Source organism: Eublepharis macularius, chromosome 2 (assembly GCF_028583425.1).
Source record: "Eublepharis macularius isolate TG4126 chromosome 2, MPM_Emac_v1.0, whole genome shotgun sequence".
In the NCBI taxonomy this organism is placed as follows: domain Eukaryota; kingdom Metazoa; phylum Chordata; class Lepidosauria; order Squamata; family Eublepharidae; genus Eublepharis; species Eublepharis macularius.
In genome coordinates, this window is record NC_072791.1 from 22,997,747 (window position 1) to 23,021,091 (window position 23,345).

General features: G+C 40.1%; 1 protein-coding gene across 8 annotated transcripts in view; it reads right to left on the reverse strand.

Moving 5' to 3' along the window:
- The window catches only part of PPP2R5C (protein phosphatase 2 regulatory subunit B'gamma), an 87,479-nt gene that overhangs the window by 3,447 nt on the left and 60,687 nt on the right, over positions 1-23,345 (reverse strand). For 3 of the 8 annotated variants that reach the window (XM_054970678.1, XM_054970685.1, XM_054970682.1), the window contains 11 exons: positions 20,375-20,485; positions 18,968-19,060; positions 18,746-18,876; positions 15,752-15,811; positions 14,967-15,075; positions 11,372-11,425; positions 10,026-10,196; positions 9,503-9,630; positions 7,643-7,744; positions 5,082-5,175; positions 1,161-1,277 (listed from right to left, as the gene is read on the reverse strand). In XM_054970678.1, the coding sequence (XP_054826653.1) occupies positions 1,161-1,277; positions 5,082-5,175; positions 7,643-7,744; positions 9,503-9,630; positions 10,026-10,196; positions 11,372-11,425; positions 14,967-15,075; positions 15,752-15,811; positions 18,746-18,876; positions 18,968-19,060; positions 20,375-20,485 (1,170 nt within the window). The remainder of the gene's footprint in view (positions 1-1,160; positions 1,278-5,081; positions 5,176-7,642; positions 7,745-9,502; positions 9,631-10,025; positions 10,197-11,371; positions 11,426-14,966; positions 15,076-15,751; positions 15,812-18,745; positions 18,877-18,967; positions 19,061-20,374; positions 20,486-23,345) is intronic. The other 5 variants (XM_054970679.1, XM_054970683.1, XM_054970680.1 and 2 more) reach the window with 4 other exon arrangements.

The window sequence follows — 23,345 nt, forward strand, 5'->3', positions numbered from 1 at the left end:
GGGAGAGACAACCACCATAGGACTACAGAGACACAGTACAGAACTTTGAGACAACAGCACTTAACAATTTTGCATTCCTTCTTTCAAGTAAGACAATAAAGTCTGCAGAATGTAAATGCTGTGCGTTTTCCTGGATGGGGAGCCACAACACCATGCTCTTCCTGCTTTGGCAAACTCTGTTGTCTGATCAAAAACGTGAGCAGAGCAGAGCCAGCAGAGCCCCTAGAATAGCACTGCAACAACAAAAAGGTAGGTACAGTAGCACTGATGGTGGAAAGGATATCAGGTGTCAGGGAACCAAAAACAGATAGCTTAGCAATGTCAATAAGGAGGAAGGGAAAAGCAGCATGGATGAGGTGAAAATGAAGATGAACTGGCCCCTGTATTATTTGCACTCTTGCTTGATCGTTATGCTCAGGGAGTATTTCCAGACCCAAATAGTCATATATCAATATGCACACTGCAGGGATTCCGTGCTATCAGACTAAAAAAAATGAAACCCAGGACTGGAAAGGGAAGGACAGCAAGAGAGTTTTCTGTCTCATTTGCTATCTTTCAGTATGTGCATGCAGTGCTAGAGAGATCAGACCTTGTATATAATGAAACCAGTAGTAGTTCCCACTTCACAACTAAACATCTAACAAAAATTCACCATTGTGAATTCACCAATTAAATAGGTTTTATCAACTTATTTAAATACATGCTGCTGGTGCTGGTCTTCACAGCCCACAGGCTATGAATACTGTCCAAGGTAAACAGTTGTACCTGCTCTGATTTCCCAGTGGGGATATCGGCAGACATTGTTTAGCACCTCTGTTGTCAGAAAACAGGGCCCGAAAGGCTCATGGTTAGGCAGCTGAGTTTAAACATGGGCCATGGAGATCCTTTGAATATGAGCATCAATGAACAGCTTTTCATTGAGCCTATCATCATAGGCTTTGGACCACCACTTCTCTGGTGCAAATAATTTTAACAGTTCTTAATGCGCACAAGACAAGACAAGACTTGCTGTTTACATTTCCGATGGAACAAGATCGTAAGTAATAAAATAGTTTCAAATTTCTGTTGCCATCTAAGGAGGAATGGATAGCTAAAAATGCAGAAGCTCTACGGGATCCAGTTTGGAATAAGCAGGTTAATTTTTCTTCCTATGTGCTTACCATACAAGCTTCATCTTTCACTGTCTTTGTCAGCACCTGCAAGTCTTCAATTAAAGGCCCATCAGTTTCCATTGCAACAGGACTGGTCACCAGGCATGTTTCACTACATACTGAGTACTAACCAAACGCAAAATGTTTCAGTCAGAATTTTTGGTTAACAAAATCTGAGAACTATAGCAATTCAGGAACTCCAGTGCCAGAAATGTTAACCTCAGACTTGATAAACAGCAATTTATTCATTTTAATGCACAGAGCATTTTAGCTTCCAACCAAATCAGAATGTTCTTTCTTTAAGAATTGGGAGATTTGACAGCTGCTATCAAAACAGCATACTGAAATAAAAAAACTATCAAAAACTAACAACAACAGGAGAAAATGTAATAAATTTGTTTGAAGAGGGAAACTACTAATGTTTAGTTTCCTCCTCCTCGCAACAGAAACATGGAACTGAATGTTTTGGGGCTTTTTTAAAATGCAAGATGTAGCCAGAATCCAAGGAACCATGCAACTGCTTTTGCTGTTCGTTTATTTTAGAATTCATGTTGCTTAAATACCACCTGCAATGCATTACCAGTTTACCACTTTTGCAAGTTAGGAGGTTTTCAAAAGCAAATTGCAACATGTCTCCAGAATGGGTTGAAGATCAAATTATAAAAATCTTGCTGGGTCCATGCAAGCCCTTAAATAGCTCTTTGGATCCCAGCTGCAATCAGAATTAACCTTATTTATAGCAAATCTGCCAGTATTGCCATCACACAGGGTGACTGCCAACCCTTGAAATTTGACAGAAGAGCAAAAGCAATCATGTTCACAAAATGATGACAACAAGAGCCATGCTTGGATTAAATGTTCAGCATGCTCAGCCCTTCCTGTGGCTAACAGTTGAATGAGATTATGGACTAAAGTGCCTTTTTGTTTACAGAAGAATCCTTCCTGTCTTGAAAGTTTCCTCTCTGTGAGCTGAAGGGTATCGTTGGATCCTCCCCAATGAAGGGGGGGAAAACGTTAGAAGAATACAAAACCTTAAGAGTTGGCAAATATGATCTAGCCTGTTTCTTGATTTAAATGATTATTTAACAGTTCAATTTATGCGTGTGTGTTGGACTCCATGGCTAAGCATTAACTTGTACAATGATTGTTTGTTTGAAAACAGGTCCATGTTTCCAGACACCTGTTCTATAGCCAGTATTTCTTATTCTTTTGCTAAAATTTTAAGAACCATAGACATCGAGATAGATTACCAAACAGCAGAATTAAAGTTTCTGCTTTCATATAACATGTTTTCCATATAATTTAAATAAAATTCAATAAAGGAACATATTCTAATACAAGGACCTGTATCTTTCACTGTATACGGCAGCGGAAGGCTGCCTTTTTGGCCCAAGTGCTGAAATAATAATGTAACGTCTACTTGCAAAGATGTTGGTACGCTGACAGACAAAGACGGTGTGAGTGGGGGTAAGGGCTGTACTTGGCCTGATGCAGTGGAAGCAAGCAGAGAGCAAGCAGCACTATGACTGCCCCCTCCCCGAACCTCAGACCCGTTTACTGGCTGTACAGGTTGGGGAAGGACAGCATGCCTGCTGCCTTCTCCCATGATTCTGGCCCAGTGAGCCGCCAGAACTCTTGGTTGCTTGGGTGAAAACTAGCTCTGCGTGCTGAGCAAAATGGTTTGACGCAGTGCTGTTTGGACACTTTGCTTTCGAACGCCTTGGTATAATTGTGATTTTAAAAATTTTGCCAATTGAAACCAAGGAAAGAAGCACATCTAAAACGCAACACCGATAAATGTAATAATCAGAACAAACACTCAGGGACTTTTCTGTCTTAAATACTGCTTGGAAATTAACATGGAATCTGGCTGCCATTCAACAAAATAAAAAGCTGTTTGTTCCAATGAGTGACATGTCCAGGATACAAATTGAAACAAGATGGCTCCTAAACAAAAAAAAAACCCTTAAGAATTTTCAGTTCTGTGAAAATAAGGTTCCCTGACAAGGAATTCTCAGCAACCACAAATTTCAAAGTGATTTAAAATTTCTAGTATTATAAGAGCATCATATAGCTGAAGTTTATTTAGCCTAAAAAAGCTGTACTTCCATGAGACAATACATTTCCAATACTTCTGCCTTAGAGTAAGGATTTGGTTTAATTTTAAAACATTTCTTATAGACAATCCAGAGAAACTGAGCTGCATGGGATTACGTTGTACTTAAGTGCAACTAACTATTCTTAGGATCAGTATTGGAAATAATCTCAACAATTGTTTTCAGGAGTACTTGTGTACAAAAACATGCATGGAGAAAAAGGAAAATCATTAGAAACCTTTATACCTACCAAGGGAAAATTTGCACATGAACACTTTTACAAGCATTCACGCCAGGGGTCCCCAATGTATTTGCCCACCAGCACCTTCCCTGGCACCCACAAAGTGTTTTTAGAAAGTGAGCACAGCCAGGCAGGGCTTTTGCCCAGCCGTGTTTCTGACTGACCACTGGAGATCTGACTGGCTTGCAGATTTTTTTAACAAAGTTGCTTCAGCACTAGCTGTCACTGCAGAACAAGGATCTTCACTGCATGACTGAAGGTAAGCTGTGTGTATATGCAAGAATTTTTTTTTTAAACAATAAGTTCATTTTAAAAGGCATCCTGTTAAGCAGCACTTCTGCCTGAAATACTGAAAAGATACTATTAAGTGTTATGTATGAATTCACTCCCTAATATTTTATGGTTGGCACTGCCTCTTGTGGCATCCGTTCTGTGATTGGCTCCACCTCTTGTGGCAGCAATTTTGTGGCTGTACCCACAATCCTGTGTCAGAATTCCAAAGGTGCCCACAGGTTCAATGTAAGACTATGTCAATCCAACATTACATTTCACTGCACACGTTTTACAAATCTGAGAAAATAGCCAGAAACAGCTACAGCATATCTTTGTAGTATCTGAAGAGTCAAATGCAAAACAAGCAATTTGCAAGGTTCCCAGGAAACTTCACTGAGATCCACGTACAACATACTGTGCATGGACGTTTTCCAAGATTAGTCCTGTTCACAAGTTATAGTGAATGCATGTACAATCCGTGTACAGGGTACACTTGATTTTTCTTTACTCTCATGTTACAATCAATGCACATACAGCCGAATGTGTGGAACTGCACATTTGTTCAGCTACTGGTCCCAGTTTCACTACTGGTAAAGTGAACCTGCATTAGTTCTTTCTTAGAAACAGAAGTCTGTATGAACATGCAGGATACATGTGTGTTCACCATAACATGTGAACAATGTAAAAGGTATGGACTTGGATGACTTGTTCACAATATAGTCTCCAAACAAAGCTAGTCTCATAACCGGCATGTTCGCCTCTTAATGTAGCTACTGTTACTAGGAGATGGAAACTCTGTTTCGAATTAATTAGCCATGTAATAAAAATTTCTGACAACCAGGCTGCTGTGTGAGATTTGATAGCACCACATGGAATGTAATCCCCAAACCTATCCATCTAACCTTTTAAGTTTTGGATGCCAGGTGAAAATTTACCTATTTTCCCCATGCATTTTGTTTAAATGTTTTTTTTGTAATTTGTGTGTTGTCTGGACTGTCTTGCAGACACACTTTTATTGTGCTGTTAAAATTGCCAGCTGAAGTTGTTTTAATAACACTTTCAGCTCTTCCACGTTACTTGCTTTACTGATTTATTCATTATTTCTCTTTATGATTTTATATTGTTGTAAGCCACTTTGGGCCTAATTTATAGAGAAGCGACTAAGAAAAGAAATTAAAAAGTGAAAATGAGAAACGTGATCCCTGTAATCCAACATAAGGCACACCTTATGCTTAAATCAAGTGAGTATGGAAAATGTAACATCTGTTATATGACCCCTATTCTTGAGGCAGTATTTAATAAAAAGCTGAAATACTCAACCTCTGAATATTTCCCATATACCTGCGGGTTTGATTTGGCTAGATTTTCTATTTTAACCCACGCTTCTTCCCGTTCCTTCATTTTTAGCTTCTCTCTGAAAAAACAACACACACACACCCCACACAGATTAAAGCTTAAAGAATTTTCCCTTTCAAAAAAGAGCAGGTAACCACATTTCCATTAACATTAGAAAGCAACAGAATTTTTCCTTATCTTTTAAAAACTGTGCATATAAACTATTTTTTTACAGTGAAAGGGCAATATGCATTTGCTTATGAAGCCCCCTCCCCATTTACTTATGAAGGTTTTTCTGCACAACTTTCTACTGAAATGCAAAAAGGACAACTCAGCTATCATTACTAAGCCCATCTAGATGAACAGTCACCCCGCCACAAAATGCATCATAGGGTTGGTTACAATGCAATGCCCGAGCACTTTGCAGTTTCAATTTGAAGGGGAAAACCCTGTAAATTTTTGCCACTTGTGATCACGTTGAAAATGCAATGCAATTTGACTTTTGCGCTTGTATCCCAAGATCTGGCCTTTTACAAAGAAGCTTACAATAAAAGCAAAGGATCGGATCCAAAAGAGCCTCAGCAGAGCTCCCCCAGCAGGACCTGCCCACTGAGCTCTCTCAGTTGCCACTCTTGGGGAGCCTTTAGGAACAGCTTAAGGGTAAAGTGGAAGTCTGCAGTGGGGAGGGGGAAACTGGCAAAAATTACACACACCCACGCCCTTTCCCGCTGGTAGATGTACCTTCTGCTAGCAGGAAATGGAGCTTGGATCCAACTGTGTGGCATGGCCGTTAAAACAAAACTTTTAAAAACAAAAAATGTGATGTTTTAATTTGTAAGTTACTATTGTGCATTTTATTATCTTGACTGTATTGCTGAATATTACTCGAAACTGATTTGAATTCAGGAAAAGGCGTATATTGTAATAAATGATAATAAAATTTAAAATACTGGCAGAAATATCTACATCTCTATTTTATGACTGGAAGGCACTGAAAAGGTTTCAAAGTTAAATGTCCAACGTTCACAGAATGATTGGCCTCCTCTTTACTGAATTTACCCTTAAGATTTATGGACCTGGCTCAGTTTTACTATTTAGAATTCCACTTGAAAGCCAACAAGTATTGCTTCCTTTTATTTTAGGATGATGAAAAAAAGATACAAATTACATGCAAACTGCTAATTTATATGCTTTATAAATATGGTGCTGGATCCTAAGAACTGCAATTATTTCTTGCCTTCCTCCAGCTGTCCCTTCTGACCACTGAAAAGCTTATGCTGGAAGGTGGGTGGGCGGATTAAGGTGTCTTACAGACAAAAAAGCCATGGAATATGGGTTGCTACAGAGAAGAAGGGAAATTGGGCAGAAACTGCCTCCAGGTCTCATTCTGGCCCTCAATCCCCAACATCGGCTTTTTTGGAGTTGCTGGGGAAGGAAGGAAAGGTTTGTTTCTGTCTTTGCCCATGCAGGTTTCATAGGATTGAGCTCATTATTTTTCCTCACAAAGGGACTGAGGTCAGTTTACTACTTGTTGGTAGTGCAGACTTTTTAGTTCCTCTTGGTAAGAACCTGGGATCCAGGAAGCAAAAGGTTTCATGGAGGACGCAAGGGATTCCTCCTCACCTTTCTTCTTTGCTCTGCCAACTGCTTATCTTGAAATCCCTTTCAAGTTTGGAGGTGGCGACTCAGATAGTCCTGGTAACAATTCCCTGCTAATGAATGATGGAGTAGCATTTTGGTAGCTTCTCTTTCTCAAACAACTACAAATACATTCAGGGCAACATGACTTATTGCAATGTGGGATTAAAATGGGCAAAATTTTCCATGTCAGCCTCTGTCTTCTTTTACTTGATTTCTTCTATTTGCTGTAGAAATGGACCTTGAGCTTGTTTGGAAGTTCTAGCAGGGGAGCGCAGCTATTGTATACCCTTGACCGAAGAATGATACACTCCTTCTATCTGGGATGGTCGTTCTCTTCCACCGAGCGCGCAGCTTCAGGAGGGACGCACATGGAGCGGTGAGGGAGGAAGGGGACACCCGTCTAGCCAGCCAGATCAGCCAAATCAACCCTGGCGATCAATGGGGTGACAGATGTCGCAGCCAGATCGCCAATAAAGGTAATGCCAATGGATGTAATGCCAATAAAGGTTGCTGATCTGATCTATCTGCTGTAGAAATTTAAAATTTACAAGCTAATAATTTATGACAGCAAGTAAAATGCAAGTTATTTATCTCCAGTATTTTTAACTTGCTCTTGCTCCCAGAAACTCAGGACAGCATACATGCTCCCCTCATCCTTTGTAATCCTCACAACAACCTGGTGCGGTAGGTCAGGCTGAGAGAATGTGACTGGCCCCAGGTCACCAAGTGAGTTTCACAGCAAGTGGGGATTTGAACCTCGGTCTCTAGCACTTATGCAATGCTGTCTCCCTCTCTATTTGAAATGACATGGAAAGTGGTACATAAAACAACTTTAAAATGTCAGTAGTGCTCCCACATAATCAGTTAAAAAAAAAAGGCAGAAGAACATTTAAGAAGAAACTTACTTAAGTTTTTCTGCTTTAAATTGCTGTGTGCAATCATCAAACAGTTTTTGGTTCATCTCCATGAAGAGTTTTAGAGCATTGTAAATCAAACCATGTATTGTCCTACAAGTAAAAAAATTGGGTTGAGTCTTATTACAAAATCTACCCTTTCTGGCTGAAATAGTTTCACCTGGGTAGCTGTATTGGTCTGCAGTAGAAAAGCAAATTTCGATTCCAGTAACATCTTAAAGACCAGCTAGATTTTGAGGTATGAGCTTTTGAGAATCGATTCAAAGCTCTCTTCAAAGAGACCTGAATATTGCCTTTGTGGTTAAGGGTAGTCATTTTCCCTATTTCACTGGAAACTCTGTTATTTTAGAAAAATCCCAGAAACTAGCTGGGCTACTAGAATGATTAATGCAAATGCTAATTATCCTGTACTATAGGTTTTCTATAGTTATTGCCTCATATAATTAAGATGCCAAAACATTGTTTAGATGTTATAGAGATCTCATTTTTGTTAACAGGCAAGAAAGTGAATTTTGATGTTAAATACCACCCATTAACAGAAGTTTTTTTTTTTTTGCAAAAGATAATTATGCTGGTAATATAACTAAACTGTATTTTAACCAATTTATAGTGACATATACAAAAATTACCCAACAGGGATATACTGCAAAGATCTATTGAACTAAATATCTCCCGAGAAAAGCTAAAACAGTCTGCACAAAAGATATTTCTGGCAAACTATAACTGTTGCTGAAAAAAAATGGTCACCCATTAGCTCAGAACTCAAGCCAATTTAGCCAATTAGATCCAGACATTAAAAAAAGAAAAAGCTCTTCACTTGAACCAGATAGCACACTGATAAGTAATCATTCTGTATGTAGTCTGTTACATGTAATCTGTAACAAGCAAGCTAAATAGGAAAACCCGTTACATTTGCATGATGGAAGTAGGTTGTTGAAGTGAAAAAGCACGCTGAACTGTAAATATACAGTGCTTAGAACAGAACGGCGGAAGAGCCACAAATAGTGATCAAAAATCCATATTCTGTGCATGTTTTTAAAATAAAATGGTCTACAATTAAAATACTTTTTTTAAAAAAAGTACTTTAAATTGATACATCCATAGATTAACTGCATCCAGTTAATGTACATCAGCACTTAATACCATTTACCCAGTATTCTTTCACTGGGCTGAAGTGGGAGATTCATAATGCAGCCTTGGCCACCTCCACCAATAATCCTCAAGTTCACAAGTTGCTCCATGTTTTAGAGCAACCAATGAAACAAATATCCTCACAGTAGATCAAACAAATGTTTCTTTAAACAAAGAACAGCTACAGAATTGAGGTTGATGCCAGAGTTCTAAAACCAGTGGTTGACTGGAAAGAAGATTTATACATGAAGAAAAAAAAATTGGAGAGAAATGAAAAGGGGGGAAAGTACACCTCAAATATTGATTATTGTCATATAATTTCAACAGGACATTATGGTTCAAAATTTACCCAAAGTTAGTCTTCCATAGATAATGCTTTATCATTAAATGGTAAGACAATGTGTGGGATCCAGTGGTACAAGATCCCATTGGTACAAGATCAAGATGAGTAGCCATGTCTGTCTGCAGCAGTAAAAAAGAGCAAGAATCCAGTAGCTCCTATAAGACTAACAAAATTTGTGGTAGGGTATGAGCTTCCGTAAGCCACAGCTCACTTCCTCAGATACAGCTAGAATGTTCCTTTCCCACAATCCCTTTGCCCAGCAGTCCCTTCCAACACTGGGAAGGCTGATTCTTGGGATCACAGCATTCAGGTGGAATAGCAGCCATGCAAACATTAGACTTTAGGGCGTCAAGCAGCATATTACAACAGTTCCTTACTTGTTCCAATGTGTCTTTGAATTCCGGTACAAGGATGGAAACATGATGGGCAAAATCTTTGCTGCATTGTCACTGATTAAGCTCATAATATATTCATTATTCCAGTAGTACAGTGCTCGTTCTGCCACCTAAGAGGAAGAGGAATATTCATGAAACTTGAGAGCAAACAAGCCTCTATGGTATTCCTTCTCCCAACCAGAAAAGGCCAGGCTTCCTCCTTAACAGTGACTTCCCCCCGTAGCTTACTTGTCTCCCTAGCTCTGGAGGCAGTAATCACGGGAACGCTGCCGTGATTGCCAGCAACGTATGCCTGGAGTTCATGGAAGTGACCAAAAGCCCACATTTCCCTATGCAGAGCTCAAAATCTCACAGCCGGGCATACTCCTTTGCTGCCTAAAATATTCTACCCCATCACAGGCTGAAGTTTAGTATATTTTGTGTCACGAATCCAAGGAGGAGTAATTAATGCAGTATAATGTCAAGATGCTAAACTTAATTACTGCATCTTTCTAGAGTTACCGACCTGAAAGTGTGGACTGGAGACACACTTGGCTAGCTGCCTGAAGAGAGGTTCCATAACCTTTACAAATTCAGACGGTTCGATAACATCTAAAATTTCTTCTAATTCATTTAAAAACATAACTTCTTTTGGACTGTGAGTCTTTGGCCAGTATTTGAGTAGTGCCATCACCACCTGTAAACACAATGAAAAAGGAAAAATGCCGTTTCCAGAACATACTGAAATAAATGACTTCCAGACCTCTATCACATAGTGTTTGCAAGGTTAGCACAGTTACACAACAATTTTCAAGACTGGCACAAAGATTCTTGATTTGTAACAACGTCGATCCGGAGTAATCATGTTAGGTGAGCTTTCTTTGATCAAAAGCTTGCTAATCAAGGTTTCTATCAAACACTTTGACATCCAGCAAACGTAACAGGGTAAGGTTCTTTGAAATGCTTAAAAAGAATGATCTCATAAGTAACAAGAACAGCAACCTTCACTGCAATGTTTACTCAAGGTAGGTATTTCTGAAGTGCATCTTTTTTCTAAGCATGTGCACAAAATACAGTCCCTCTGTTTAAGAGGAACGCTTTCTACTGACTGAGAATCTTGAGGAGATTAAAGCACTTGTTACAAGAGCTTTCCACTTACGTACAACAATACACATGGTTCAGCACATTTTTACAATGCTCTTCTGGTTCTGATTGCTATACTTAATGTGGCATGAGACACCCAAGTCCTGGCTAATGTTTTTAGGTTATTAAATAAACAAATAAGCAAATTTTTTAAACATACAATTTAACGCTCAGCTTCTCATATGTGCCCAGCAAGAAACATTTTGCTAATCTTTTCACTATTAAATTTCTGTCAGAACTGGGCCAGAGTAAACTTGTTTGCATCTCAGATGGTTGCATTACAAGATACCCTGTTGGTAAAGGGACATTATGGTTCACCAGCACTTACAGAAAGCATCTTCCATCATATTTTCTTTTCCTCCTGTACTTTCAAGCATTCAATTATGCTTGAGCATCTGGGTTGTTCCTTGGCATGTACCAGAATAGGGGTGGGCTGGAACCAACTTGCTGGACAGACTTTTAAACATGAGTTCTACTATACTGATAGTAGTGGCCGAGAGACTACAATTTGCCTCTGCAACAAAAATTGTGCATGTCAACCCTCTTCAACAAAAAGGTAGTTTTAGGACACAGTGATATACGGATTAACATTCTGAAGATAAGAAGGTGTGTGACATTTATATTAATCTGAACTATGCACATAATATTTCACATTATCAGGCATTAGACTTACAAACATGTTTCAAAAACATTTTATTAATATACTTTAAAAGGAAAAGAGAAACTTACTGGCTCAGTGAGTGTGCTGTCCTTTTCTAAAAACTGAACTACACAGTATGCCAGCTAAATTAATGAGAAAAAAGTAACATTATTAGCTTAAACAAAAAAAAACAATCCTCTAGAAGTAAAGTAAATTTTATTGTTAATAAGTGTATATGCTACAGTGCATGAAAGGGTTAGAACCAAAGTGAAAAGGCCATCAAATCACAGTAGTTTTAAAATTCTAATTACGGCACCCCAAACCAGGAAGCCAAATCTCAATCTAACCATGAGAACTTGGATTTTCACACGAAGCTACTTTCTACGGAGTCAGGCCATTGCTTTATCAAAAAGCATTATCTGCTGTGACCTGCACCAGCTTTCCAGGATCTCAGATCTATTCATGTCACTTACTACCTAATCTTTATAACTGGAAACCTTGTGCATGCAAAGCAGGTACACTCTCCATGGCCCTCCCCTTTCATCCAAAGGCAAAATTTGTTTTATCCTGGGGTGGACATCACGTATCTCTAGAATATAACAGGAATATATGGCAATAATACTAGGAACCAGGAATAGATGCCAGTAATCCCTAGATTGGCCTTTTGTGAAATGCTTCAAATCACTGCTAAAAATTATGCAGGCTGTTTCACCTTAGAAGTATGCAGCAGTCTGTTTTTCAAGGAATAAACATTCACAGATACAGAAATGCTATGGGGACCAGTTTGTGGTCACCCAAATACCTGAAATCAGCTGCAAAATGCAGAAAAGTGACCAATTTTCATCATTCTTCTAATTGGAAAGCCCTATTCCATTCTGTATCAAAGTAATATTTACAGATGTTAGAGATACCACTGTCTTTAATAGAGAAGTCATCCTATGGGCCAGTTTAAGAATGCTACCTAAACCATGTCACTTCTCCATTGTAGTGCTTATAAGGTAGTTTTGCAAAATCAAAAAGAGTTCAGTAGCACCTTTAAGACTAACCAACTTTATTGTAGCATAAGCTTTCGAGAATCACATAGTTTTGCCTATGAACCAGCCCACATGTTTGATGATGAATGGGCAACAACTTTTAAAAGTTATAGCAGCAAGTGCCTTTGGGTGTTTTTTCTACAGGGAGGTAGTCAATGTTTAATTTGTTCTAATTACCTACCAAAAAGGGGCATAAATAGGCTTTTTTCTAAGGTCCACTTTCCCACACAACTGTTTGGGAAAGCCCAACTTGGCCCGACTCAGCCCCAGATGTCCTGGAATATGCTTTTGCAGCCATGACTGGTTGGTTGAAGCAAAGTCGGCTGAAACTGAACCCGAAGAAGACGGAGGTCCTGTACTTGAGCCACGGGGGGATTAGGTTCGGGACTCCGGCTCCTGGCCCTTGATGGGGCACCGTTAGTGCCAGTTAGGAGGGTTAAGAGCCTGGGGGTGATCCTAGATGCCTCCCTGAAAATGGAGGCACAGATCACAGCGGTTGTCAGGTCCTCTTTTTTCCATCTGTGGCAGACCAGGCAACTTGTCCCTTACCTGTCAACCCGTGACTTAACTACAGTGATCCAGGCAATGGTAATCTCTAGGCTAGATTACTGTAACTTGCTCTATGTGGGGCTGCCCTTGAGCCTGACCCGGAGATTACAGCTGGTACAAAATGAAGCGGCGTTATTATGAGAATGCCGAATAAGGCGCATATAACACTGTCCTTACGCAAGCTGCATTGGTTGCCAGTGGAGTACCGGATCAGATTCAGGGTTCTGGTACTGACCTATAAGGCCCTGTGCAGATTGGAACCAGCGTATCTACGGGACCGTCTCTCCCCATATATTCCCCAGAGGACACACTGATCAGGAGACAAACAGCTGTTGGTGGTCCCTGGCCCCAAGGAGGCCCATCTAGCCTTGACTAGAGCCAGGGCCTTTTCGGTCCTGACTCCCACCTGGTGGAACGCTCTGTCTGCTGAAATCAGGGCCCTGCAGGACCTACTATCCTTTCGCTGGGCCTGCAAGACAGAGTTGTTCCGCCAGGCATATGGCTGAGGCTGGGCCTCCGCCAGCCTGAAAAAAGGGGTGTATTAAATCTTAACCCTCCCTGTGAAGGCTGTCCACCACCCTGTTTTAAATGTGTATTAATACACTGTTTTAATGTAGATGAATTTTTAATTGTATTTTAATATGTTGTTATCTGCCCTGAGCCCGCTTGCGGGGAGGGCAGAATAGAAATTTTAAATAAATAAATTTTCTACTCAGATATCAATTTTAAGTAGGGTAAGGCTACATTTTTTAGTAGACAAACATGGCTTTCCTTCACGCTTATGTGGCAACACAGATATGTGTTCTTAATGTTCCTACAAATTTTGGCGCAGTTTGCAAATCTATTCCCAGAATACTGCAGGACATCTGACAAGAGGCTACATGGAAAACACAGATTGCTGCAGAACCAGGCTACTAAATGCCAGCCATTATCATACGTTAGCAAGTACTGCGTAAGAGGTGCTGCATTTCGTTAGATCAGGAACAGCTACGCACATAGAAAAATGAAGAGTCACTACAAAAACAAAGCCTGTAAGAAAGAAGAATGTTTCAGTTTATGTCTGTAAACCACCAAAAGCCTATGCAGAAATTCCCAGCAATCAGTGATGATGAACTATAGGGAAATTTTGCATGATCAACAAGCCGAAGCGAGGAGATTCAAAAGATACAGAGTATGGTTACAGCTGCCTTTGCCTGAATTGAAACTGCACTACATGCATATAAGGAGCTGAGCAGAGGAATTCAAGAAACCTCATCTCCCCAGATGAAACCCTGCCCTAGAGCTCTTGAAACGAGGACTGTGAATAAAGTTTTCTTCCTCTTTTCCTGGGAGTGTTGATTGGAAAGGGTGAACGAAGTAAGGGACTGAGCAAAGGAAGGCAGGTAATTTTTTTAAAAAAAGAACACAGGCTGAATCCAGCTGTGCTGTAACCTATTGTATGGTTTGTTTGAATTTGAATTTATCCAAAGGCAGCTGTGTATTCCACACTATAAAAATAGCACTGTACAAAGTTGAGCCTCTCCAGATGGCTCTTTGTGTCTGCGTAACAGAAAACACACACCACCTTGCTTCCTGGTAAATGGAAACATACTACTATTTATTGAAGAAGTGAGTTGGGGAAGCCATCCAAGGAAAATACACACATCTAGAGCATTTTAATACACATCTGAAATCTGGATTTTATTACTATTTATTCAAAACATGTTAAGCTCTTTTCTTCAAGTGCTTGAGGTGGCCTATAACAATTAGAAGTATTTTAAAACATTCAAAAATTAAAGAATTTCAGTTTGCACATAACAGCTTACAGCTAGAGCAGTAGCTAGAGCAGCGGCGTCTCAAAATTCAGCTAATATAGAGAATGTCCCCAAGACAACTGCAACCACACGTACAGCCAAACAGTGTGAACAAACAGGCTTTAACTCTTTCTTGAATACACATTAAGAACACTCAAATTATCAAAAATATAGTTATAATGTGTATATACAAAATAATCCAAGTGCTAAAGTAATCAAGATGTGAGTATTACAACAACCATCCCAGTAAATACATCACAAAAGTGCTCACTGGCACACACAAAAAAATTCACAATATAATCATTTACCTGTGGATGGTAGACACTGAGTGATTTCACTTTGTGCAAAGGTAATAACACCTTAAGAAGGAAGATTTTGTGCTCTTCTTTCAATGGTAAGGCAAATCCATTAATTATACTGAGGGGGGAAATAGGCTTTATTAACACATTTTTAACTTCTAAGAAAGTTTTATGTTATTTATTCCCAGCTATGTTTCCACACACATTTCAATCCAAATTTGTCGAGTAACTATTCAATCATTCATTTATTGAATTTATTATCTGCTCCCCTTAAAAAAGCAAAGAGACTGTTATATATTAAAAAGTTTAGAGATACTCTTACCAGAGACTTGCCATTATCTTATAGGCCCACATTTGTATTTACACCCTTGTGATTATGATTAAATAATTATCAGTAATTAAGTAACAATAATATTAATTAAATATATAAATATATACGGTGGTGGAAAGTTCCCTCAAGTCATAGCTGACTTACGGCGACCCCTGATAGGGTTTTCATGGCAAGAGGTGCTTTGCCATTGCCTGCCTCTGCAACCATGGTCTTCGCTGTATGTCTCCCGTCCAATTACTAACCAAGGCCCACCCTGCTTAGCTTCTGAGATCTGACAAGATCAGGCTCACTTGGGCTATCCAGGTAAGGGCATATAAATATATATTGTAAATAATTAAGTTATAATCAAATTAGGCTCTACAAAATGATTTCCTTCAATCCAAGGCCTATTCTCATCTGAAGTTCACTCTGTTTTAGAGCTCAAACAGTAGTATTTATAATGCACAGCTATTAAGCAGCTTACCTTCCCAAGATTTCCAGTAATTCTGCTATGCCGTTGTGATGTTCTGTTTCATAAATAAATCTGACAGAGGAGCAAATACTTTATTAGCAATGAGAACCAACAAACATATTTGTTTCTATCTGACAATATATGTTGTCCTTATTTTGAATAATAACTTGAGACATGATTGTCATTTCAAATACTGCTGTTTTTGTCTCCAATCCTACCCAGTTTTTAGGACACTGTTCCCCAATTTAGTAAGCCTCAGCCAATTAAAGTCTTGAATCAGTGCCCTGAACTGGATTCAGAAACAAATTAAGATGGGAGATAATATGGATAATACACTCGACTTATAAATGGATCATAGAATTCTACACAACCTGAAACAACTTCTTCAAGGGTTGCCCCTAAGTCAGCATAACATTTGTGGGTGTTATCAAACAGATGGTGGTTTTCAAGTATCCAAGTAGACAATCAGAGATGCTATTTTTAAACATTATAGACCAGCCACTATCTGTATCTGCTGTTGCAAGACTTGCACATTAATGCTATCAGTCTGTTTGATTCTACAAGCTTTGCTGCCTTATAATTTGTTAAAGCTGAATTTATCCCATGAGTCCATGGACTTTTTAAATTGACAAACAGTGCAAAGCTGCAAAATTTTATGTAAGCTGGTAATTATTAAGGGCAATCTACAAGTTTCCAAGTTGCTTCAGCTGCAGCCTAAGAAAGTAGCCTAAAGAGGATGACATTTGACTTTAAACACTGGCTCTTGTTTGAGCCTCTAATATTGTGGGCCATGAACTTTTCAGATATCTTTCTATAACTGAAAGAGTTAATAATAACGATGGTTGTTGGGGGTTTTCCGGGCTGTATTGCCGTGGTCTTGGCATTGTAGTTCCTGACGTTTCGCCAGCAGCTGTGGCTGGCATCTTCAGAGGTGTAGCACCAAAAGACAGAGATCTCTCAGTGTCAGACACTGAGAGATCTCTGTCTTTTGGTGCTACACCTCTGAAGATGCCAGCCACAGCTGCTGGCGAAACGTCAGGAACTACAATGCCAAGACCACGGCAATACAGCCCGGAAAACCCCCAACAACCATCGTTCTCCGGCCGTGAAAGCCTTCGACAGTTAATAATAACATTTGATTTATATACCACCCTTCAGGACAACTTAATGCCCACTCAGAGTGGTTTACAAAATATGTCATTATTATCCCCACAGCAATAATCACCCTGTGAGGTGGATGGGGCTGTGAGAGCTCTGAGAGAGCTGCGACTGACCCAAGGTCACCCAGCTGGCTTCAAGTGGAGGAGTGGGGAATCAAACTCGGTTCTCCAGATTAAAGTCCCCTGCTCTTAACCACTACACCAAACTGGCTCTTTTGTTGGAGATCATTTGCTGACAACAGAGGCTGGAACTTCCAACATGCTTCCCAAATCAGGATAATGAGAAAGCATGTCCATGTTGAAATATCAAAATTAAGTTGTATCCTATGTTAGCACTACTCTAGCCAACCATGGAAAGCCAACTTTGTGTAGTGGTTAAGAGCACCGGGACTCTAATCTGGAGAACCGGGTTTTGATTCCCCACTCCTCCGCCTGAAGCCAGCTGGGTGACCTTGGGTCTGTCACAGCTCTCTCAGAGCTCTCTCAGCCCCACCCACCTCACAGGGTATTTTGTTGTGGGGATAATAATGACATACTTTGTAAACTGCTCTGAGTGGGCATTAAGTTGTCCTGAAGGGTGGTATATAAATTGAATGTTGTTGTTGTTGTTATTATTATTGTCATGATACTGTGCTCACCAGCCTTAACTGTAGCCTTCCTGTAAGAATATTTTTAGGTTCACCATCCCTTATCACTCACTGGAAAAGACAACACTAGGAAAGGTGGAAGGCATCAGGAAAAGAGGAGGACTCAAAATGAGATGGCTTGATTCGATTAAGAAAGCCACAGCCTACAGTTTGCAAGATCTGAACAAGACTGTTAAGGATAGGACATTTTGGAGGTCTTTCATTCATAGGGTCACCATAAGTCAAAAGCAATGGCACGTAACACTAACACACACACACACACCATCTCTCTATTGACATTATTATTCTGAGAAAACACACCAACCTACGTTAATGTTGGCAGAACATAGCCAAAACCTGCTGTGTGCAAAAAGATGGTGTTCGCTTGCTATTTTTAGACAGCATTTCTATTCTCTCCTCACAAAAATACATATTTGTTACTATTTGTATGCAAGATAACCTCTCTACAGCTAATGCCTTTGTCTTTTATGGATGAACTGACAAAAAGCTGCAGTGCGATTGGCATTACACTCTTTAAGGGACAGTACCATATGTTCCCTTTTGGGAAAACTGCACAAGGCGAAAAATCAGAAAGATGAGTTAAAAGCAGGCAGAGTCAATAAAGCTCAATTTCCTGGAGGAGAGAAAAGGGGGAGGGGGGAGCAAGCAAGCACACCACTTGAAATCCTTTAGAAATCAGGTTGGAAAAAATACATTACGAGTGCGCTGAGATACTGAATAAAACATAAGAGGTCAACACACCACCTATGTGTAAGCTACTACGTAACATGGGATTGCATATCTATGGTATGAAGAAATATCAATTTAATTTTATTTTAAAATCTGCATACCAGAAAGCTGTCACATGGGATGGGGAAAAGTTGCTATGGCTACTACAACAGAAGTGCCACCTTAAGGGAGTCCAATGCCTTGGTTTGCTCTTTGGAAATTTAAAGCACATACAAATCAGCTCAGGACAAATGCTGTCCCCAAACAGGGAATGAATGCATATTCTGTGCCCAGACCTTTTAATCTGTTACTTTCCAGCTCTAGCTTGGTTTTACCAGCGCAGTTTAAAATCATGTTAAAGGAGTTACAAAGCAAACTTAACTTGTAGTGGGGTACCTTCAACAACAAAATAAACCTCCCTGGTCTTTAAGATATAAGACTTTTAAAATACTTTGCTGATTAATATGCATCAGCACAGAATGACAACGTACCTATAAAATATATTGTTAATTTGCTTCCTGATGTAAGCTCTTAAACCTAAGAATTTCCCATATATTCTGTGTAGAGTCGTCTTAAGAAAGTCTCTCTCTCGAGGATCTTCACTATCAAAGAGCTCTAAAAGCTGCAAGAAACACATATTTACTTATTTAATCAATTTCACATTAATTTGGATTGAAAGTTTGAAGATATATTCTTTTTTTTTTTAACCTCACCTGCAATACAAACTTCTGATCAATATATTTCTTAGCTATATTAGGTTGGAAATCTGGAGATTCTAAAAACCTTAAGAAAAATTCATAAACAAGCTGAAAAAGATCCACAAAACACAAGATTAGTTAAAAAAAACAGAAACGTAAATATGAATTTTTAAAAGCAGTTAAACAGTACTTAGTTTTAAACAACTTTTTTTAGCAAGATTCAATATTATGAAAACACTGTTTGCAAGCATTAACTTCAGACTTGTAACTGCACTCTCTTGAACTATTAAATTTCTAAGGACACAATCCACCCAGAACTTTTCCTGCTCAACCGTCTCTGAAAGAAAAGGTGGTGTAAAGCGCCTGCTCATTTCAATGGGTCACGAGGAGAAGTTCTCAGCAGATTGTTCCCCAAATTTCTACATACAGCAGGTTTATTCTAACACGTGGATCTTCAAGAGAATTCAAGTTCTGTTCTGCTGCAAATATGAGATTTCTCTCTCAACTGTAGTTTAAAGATCAGGAGCTGACATGGGAAAGCACACTCCATCTCTGCTGTGAGTTGCCCTGCTTGCCTATTGTTAAAGTATACACACTGACACAAAATTTAACTGCATTTAATGCTAACCAGGTTCCACAATATTTGAAGCCAAATTCCTAGTTAAGAGGAGACTTAAAGGTTAAGATTGGGGCCAATACATCCCTTCACAGCTATTAGGGTGGGAGAAGTGAATTTAATCCAAAGAGGAGCTGCAGAGACATCCTGCAGGATTCTACAACCTCATTGCACTTAAGAGGTTGGGGCAGGTACATCTGCAGCAGCCCTGTGTGATGCCGTTATCAGCCTTTGTCTACTCACATAAACGATTTTCATCTCTCTCTCTAGATCGAAACACATCTCTATGCAGCAGGGCAAGGTTAAGTGAGGCCCATAAGCTGCCATACAGAATACCGCTCACTTGGAGACAAATGGGCATGACGTGGACAGTTTTGCAGCTGTATGCAGCCCTCAGGCATCATATCATCCACCATATCATGCTCATGCAAGCAACACCCCTGTAGTTTAATATGATGACACTGAATGTATACATACTTGCTTTCTGTTGAAACAATAATTTACACAGAGGGGTGTTATGTCTTAAAGCTCTAGTCCTAATTTGACAAAAAAAGGACTAATAGAGATGGACATCAATGCATTAAAATTTTTCTAAAAATATCAAGTCAAGGTAAGCTTACTCTGGAACAGCAGGGTGACCCTGTAATGAGCAAGCTGCATTATCCCAAACTGAGCAAAATGTAAAGGAATGAGCCAGCCAATAGTAGGCCAGTACGATGTGTTCCGATTTAAGATTATCATCTTTTATTATGTAGTAATGTCAGCCACTCTGTGTTTAATCAGAAGAAATTAAGTCTCCATAGTACCTGTAAATGAGGCCATGCGGCTTCTAAGGTTGGTTCATCCTCCTCTGGGTCAAATTCTGCCCCCGTTGGATTAGATGAAGGTGGTAATGTGCGAAACATATTAACTGCAAACTAAAAAAAAAATTAAACATGCCTAAGTCTTGATAAAGAAAAGGAACAATTTTAACACTCATTTCAGTTACACTCAATGGCTCAGGAGCCACATGTGGCTCTTTGACGTGCCAACTGCGGCAACTGCTCCATGTTTCAGCAAAGGGGGCAAGGCCCTTGCCTGGTGGTTGGCAGTTGGTTCCCACTATAAACAGCCACTGCCAGAGGATGAGGAAAGCTGTGAACCTTCCTGAGGTGCAGGCCTCATGACAGGGATGGCAGTAAACGTGGCTCTTTTGGGTAATAATGGTAGTTGTGAAGGGGGCTCTCCATGAGCAACGGAAGGAGCACTACGATCCTATTTGCATGAAGATTTCATGCAGGAGCCTGTGCAAAAGTATACAACCGAAAAACTGTTACTCCAAATTAAGCAAAATTTGCTATTGAGAATTTTATTCTGTGTGTTTCAGCTTCATGCTTTTGCCTCAAAGTAATGTTTTCTTTTCTATAAGAGAACTCCTGGAAAGTGCCTGTTACTAACGGAAAAATAAGTGAGGAGATTTATCTGCAGATTTTCCTAAAGGGGCAAGCAGACCTAGCCTTTATTTCTCTCAAGATTCTCATTTGCATTAGCACTTTGTTGACCATCAAATATTCTTTTGCTAACTAGGACAGCTGCAAACTAGGACAGCCACCAATCAGAAGTCTTGGGTTTAAGTCACAGATGAGTCCGTCAATGCCACTTGATGGGTTGCGTTAGGCAAGCCAGTATCTCTCAGTCTCAGTATCCATCTGCAAAGAGCGCCCCATCTTGCAGCGCTGTTGTAAGAATTACTGTGATCATGTATGTGAAATATTTCAACTAGTTAGGAAAAGCATTTTGAAAAAAATATATTATTTAACTTTCCTTGCATTCAGAAGATGAGCAGAACAGCGTTGGGACCTCTTGGCAGCCTCTTTTTTTAAAGGACACAGTTCAAAGCTAAATGAGGATGTTCCTTAACTATTAAGAGATCCTGACTATGTACTGTTGCTTTGTTGACACAGAACACAACTGGTGAGCCATAGGGATTTTTTTTTAAGTAAAACTTGCGAGCCTGTATTCAGCCCACCACTGAGGCGCGAAGTATTTTTCATGTTATCATTTATTATTTTATTTAAAACATTGACATGCCACCTTTCCACCTAAAATAGGATCTCCAAGGCAGCAAGCAACAAATATTAAAACCTTAAAATAACATTTAAATATATAAACAAATGTACACACACCCTGAGTGCAGCCAGTAAGAATTTACTAGGTGTACTTCAAACAAAACAAAAAGTCTTCACCCATCAGCGGAAGACAATGCCAGAAGGAGGCGGGCAAATTTCCCTGAGGAGCGAGTTCCAAAGTTTTGGTACCACAACTGAGAAGCTTTACATAGATGTTGAAAAGCATGGGGGACAAGACAGACCCTTGGGGAAACCCACAAGCCAAAGGCCAAATGGTGGAGCAGCAGTCTCTCAGCACCAAGCTCTGAAACATACCTTCAAGGTAGGACTGAAACCACTGCAAAACAGTGCCCCCCCCCCAGTTCCCAACCCTAAAACTTGGTCCCAGAAGGAAGCTATGATTAATGGTATCAAAAGCTGCTGAGAGGTCAAGGAGAATTGAAAGGATTGCACTCCCCCTATTCAACCCCCAGAGTTGGTCATCCACCAGGGCAACCAAGGCTGTTTCAGTCCCATGGCCAGGACTGAAACCAGAAATCCCTGAAGTTGCACAGTCACCACTCGTTCAACCACTTTGCTCAGCCACTTTGAGACTGGACAGTAATTACGCAGATCTCCTGGGTCAAACTAGGTTTCTTTAGGAGCAGATGCACCATTGCCCGTTTCAAGGTAGGTGTGGCCACCCCTCTCTTAGAGTGGGGAGGCACTGTCTGCCACCCCACCCACTTCCAGCAGACTTAAGCAGCCAGGAGGGGCAAAGGTCATACAAGTAAGCAGTAGAGCTCAACATCCAAGAATCCACATCCTCAGACTGGACAAGATGAAAGGTATCCCACATTAACTGGACAAATTGGCACTGTGGGACCATCCAATCAGATCAGTCAGAACAGACGTAAGAGATTTTATCTGCAAATAGTTTGTCAAAAATGACTGCAGTGGGCTGCAGAGCAGTCCACCTCCTCCTGTAGGCCTGAACCCAATAGGCCCTGACTTCCCAGAAGAATTCTGCAGGTCTACATTGTGCTGATGCAATGGTGGCAGAGAAATTCTATTTCTTTGCCACCATTACCACCATGGAGCAGATTTTAAAATGGGCTCCAGCCTGTGCCTTGTCAGATTAGTCCCACATTGCTCTAGTTGTCTCCCTTGTTTTTTCATTACCCACAGCCCCTCAGGAAACCAAGAGGCTGCTTGGCCTCTTGGTCAGGAAAGAGGACACGGAGGAGCAATCATGTCAAATTGTCTTAGTCATTTCCTCATTCCAGAGGTCAACCAAGGAATCAACCTGAACTCCAACCATATGAACAAGAAAATCTTCCAATATCCTCTGAAAACCAATTGAATCCATTAGGCTACAGGGATGACCATTTTAATTGACCCCCCTCCCCCGGGAGTTTTGGTACCCCTGTAAGTCTAAACCCTAACAGGTCTGTTCATGATAAGGGAATCATCTTTTGCCCCTCCACCTTCAGATTATTTTCTTTCTGCCTAGAGCAAAACACCAAATCAAGAGTGTGACCTACACAGTGTATGGGGTTTGTTATTACCCGGTGGTCATGGAGGCGATGAAATGCTGAGTTGCTCCTGAAAAGGTAGCATCAGCATGGATGCTGAAGTCCTCCAGAACAACCAACCTATGACCCTTCAACACCATCGGCACCAGTTTAGG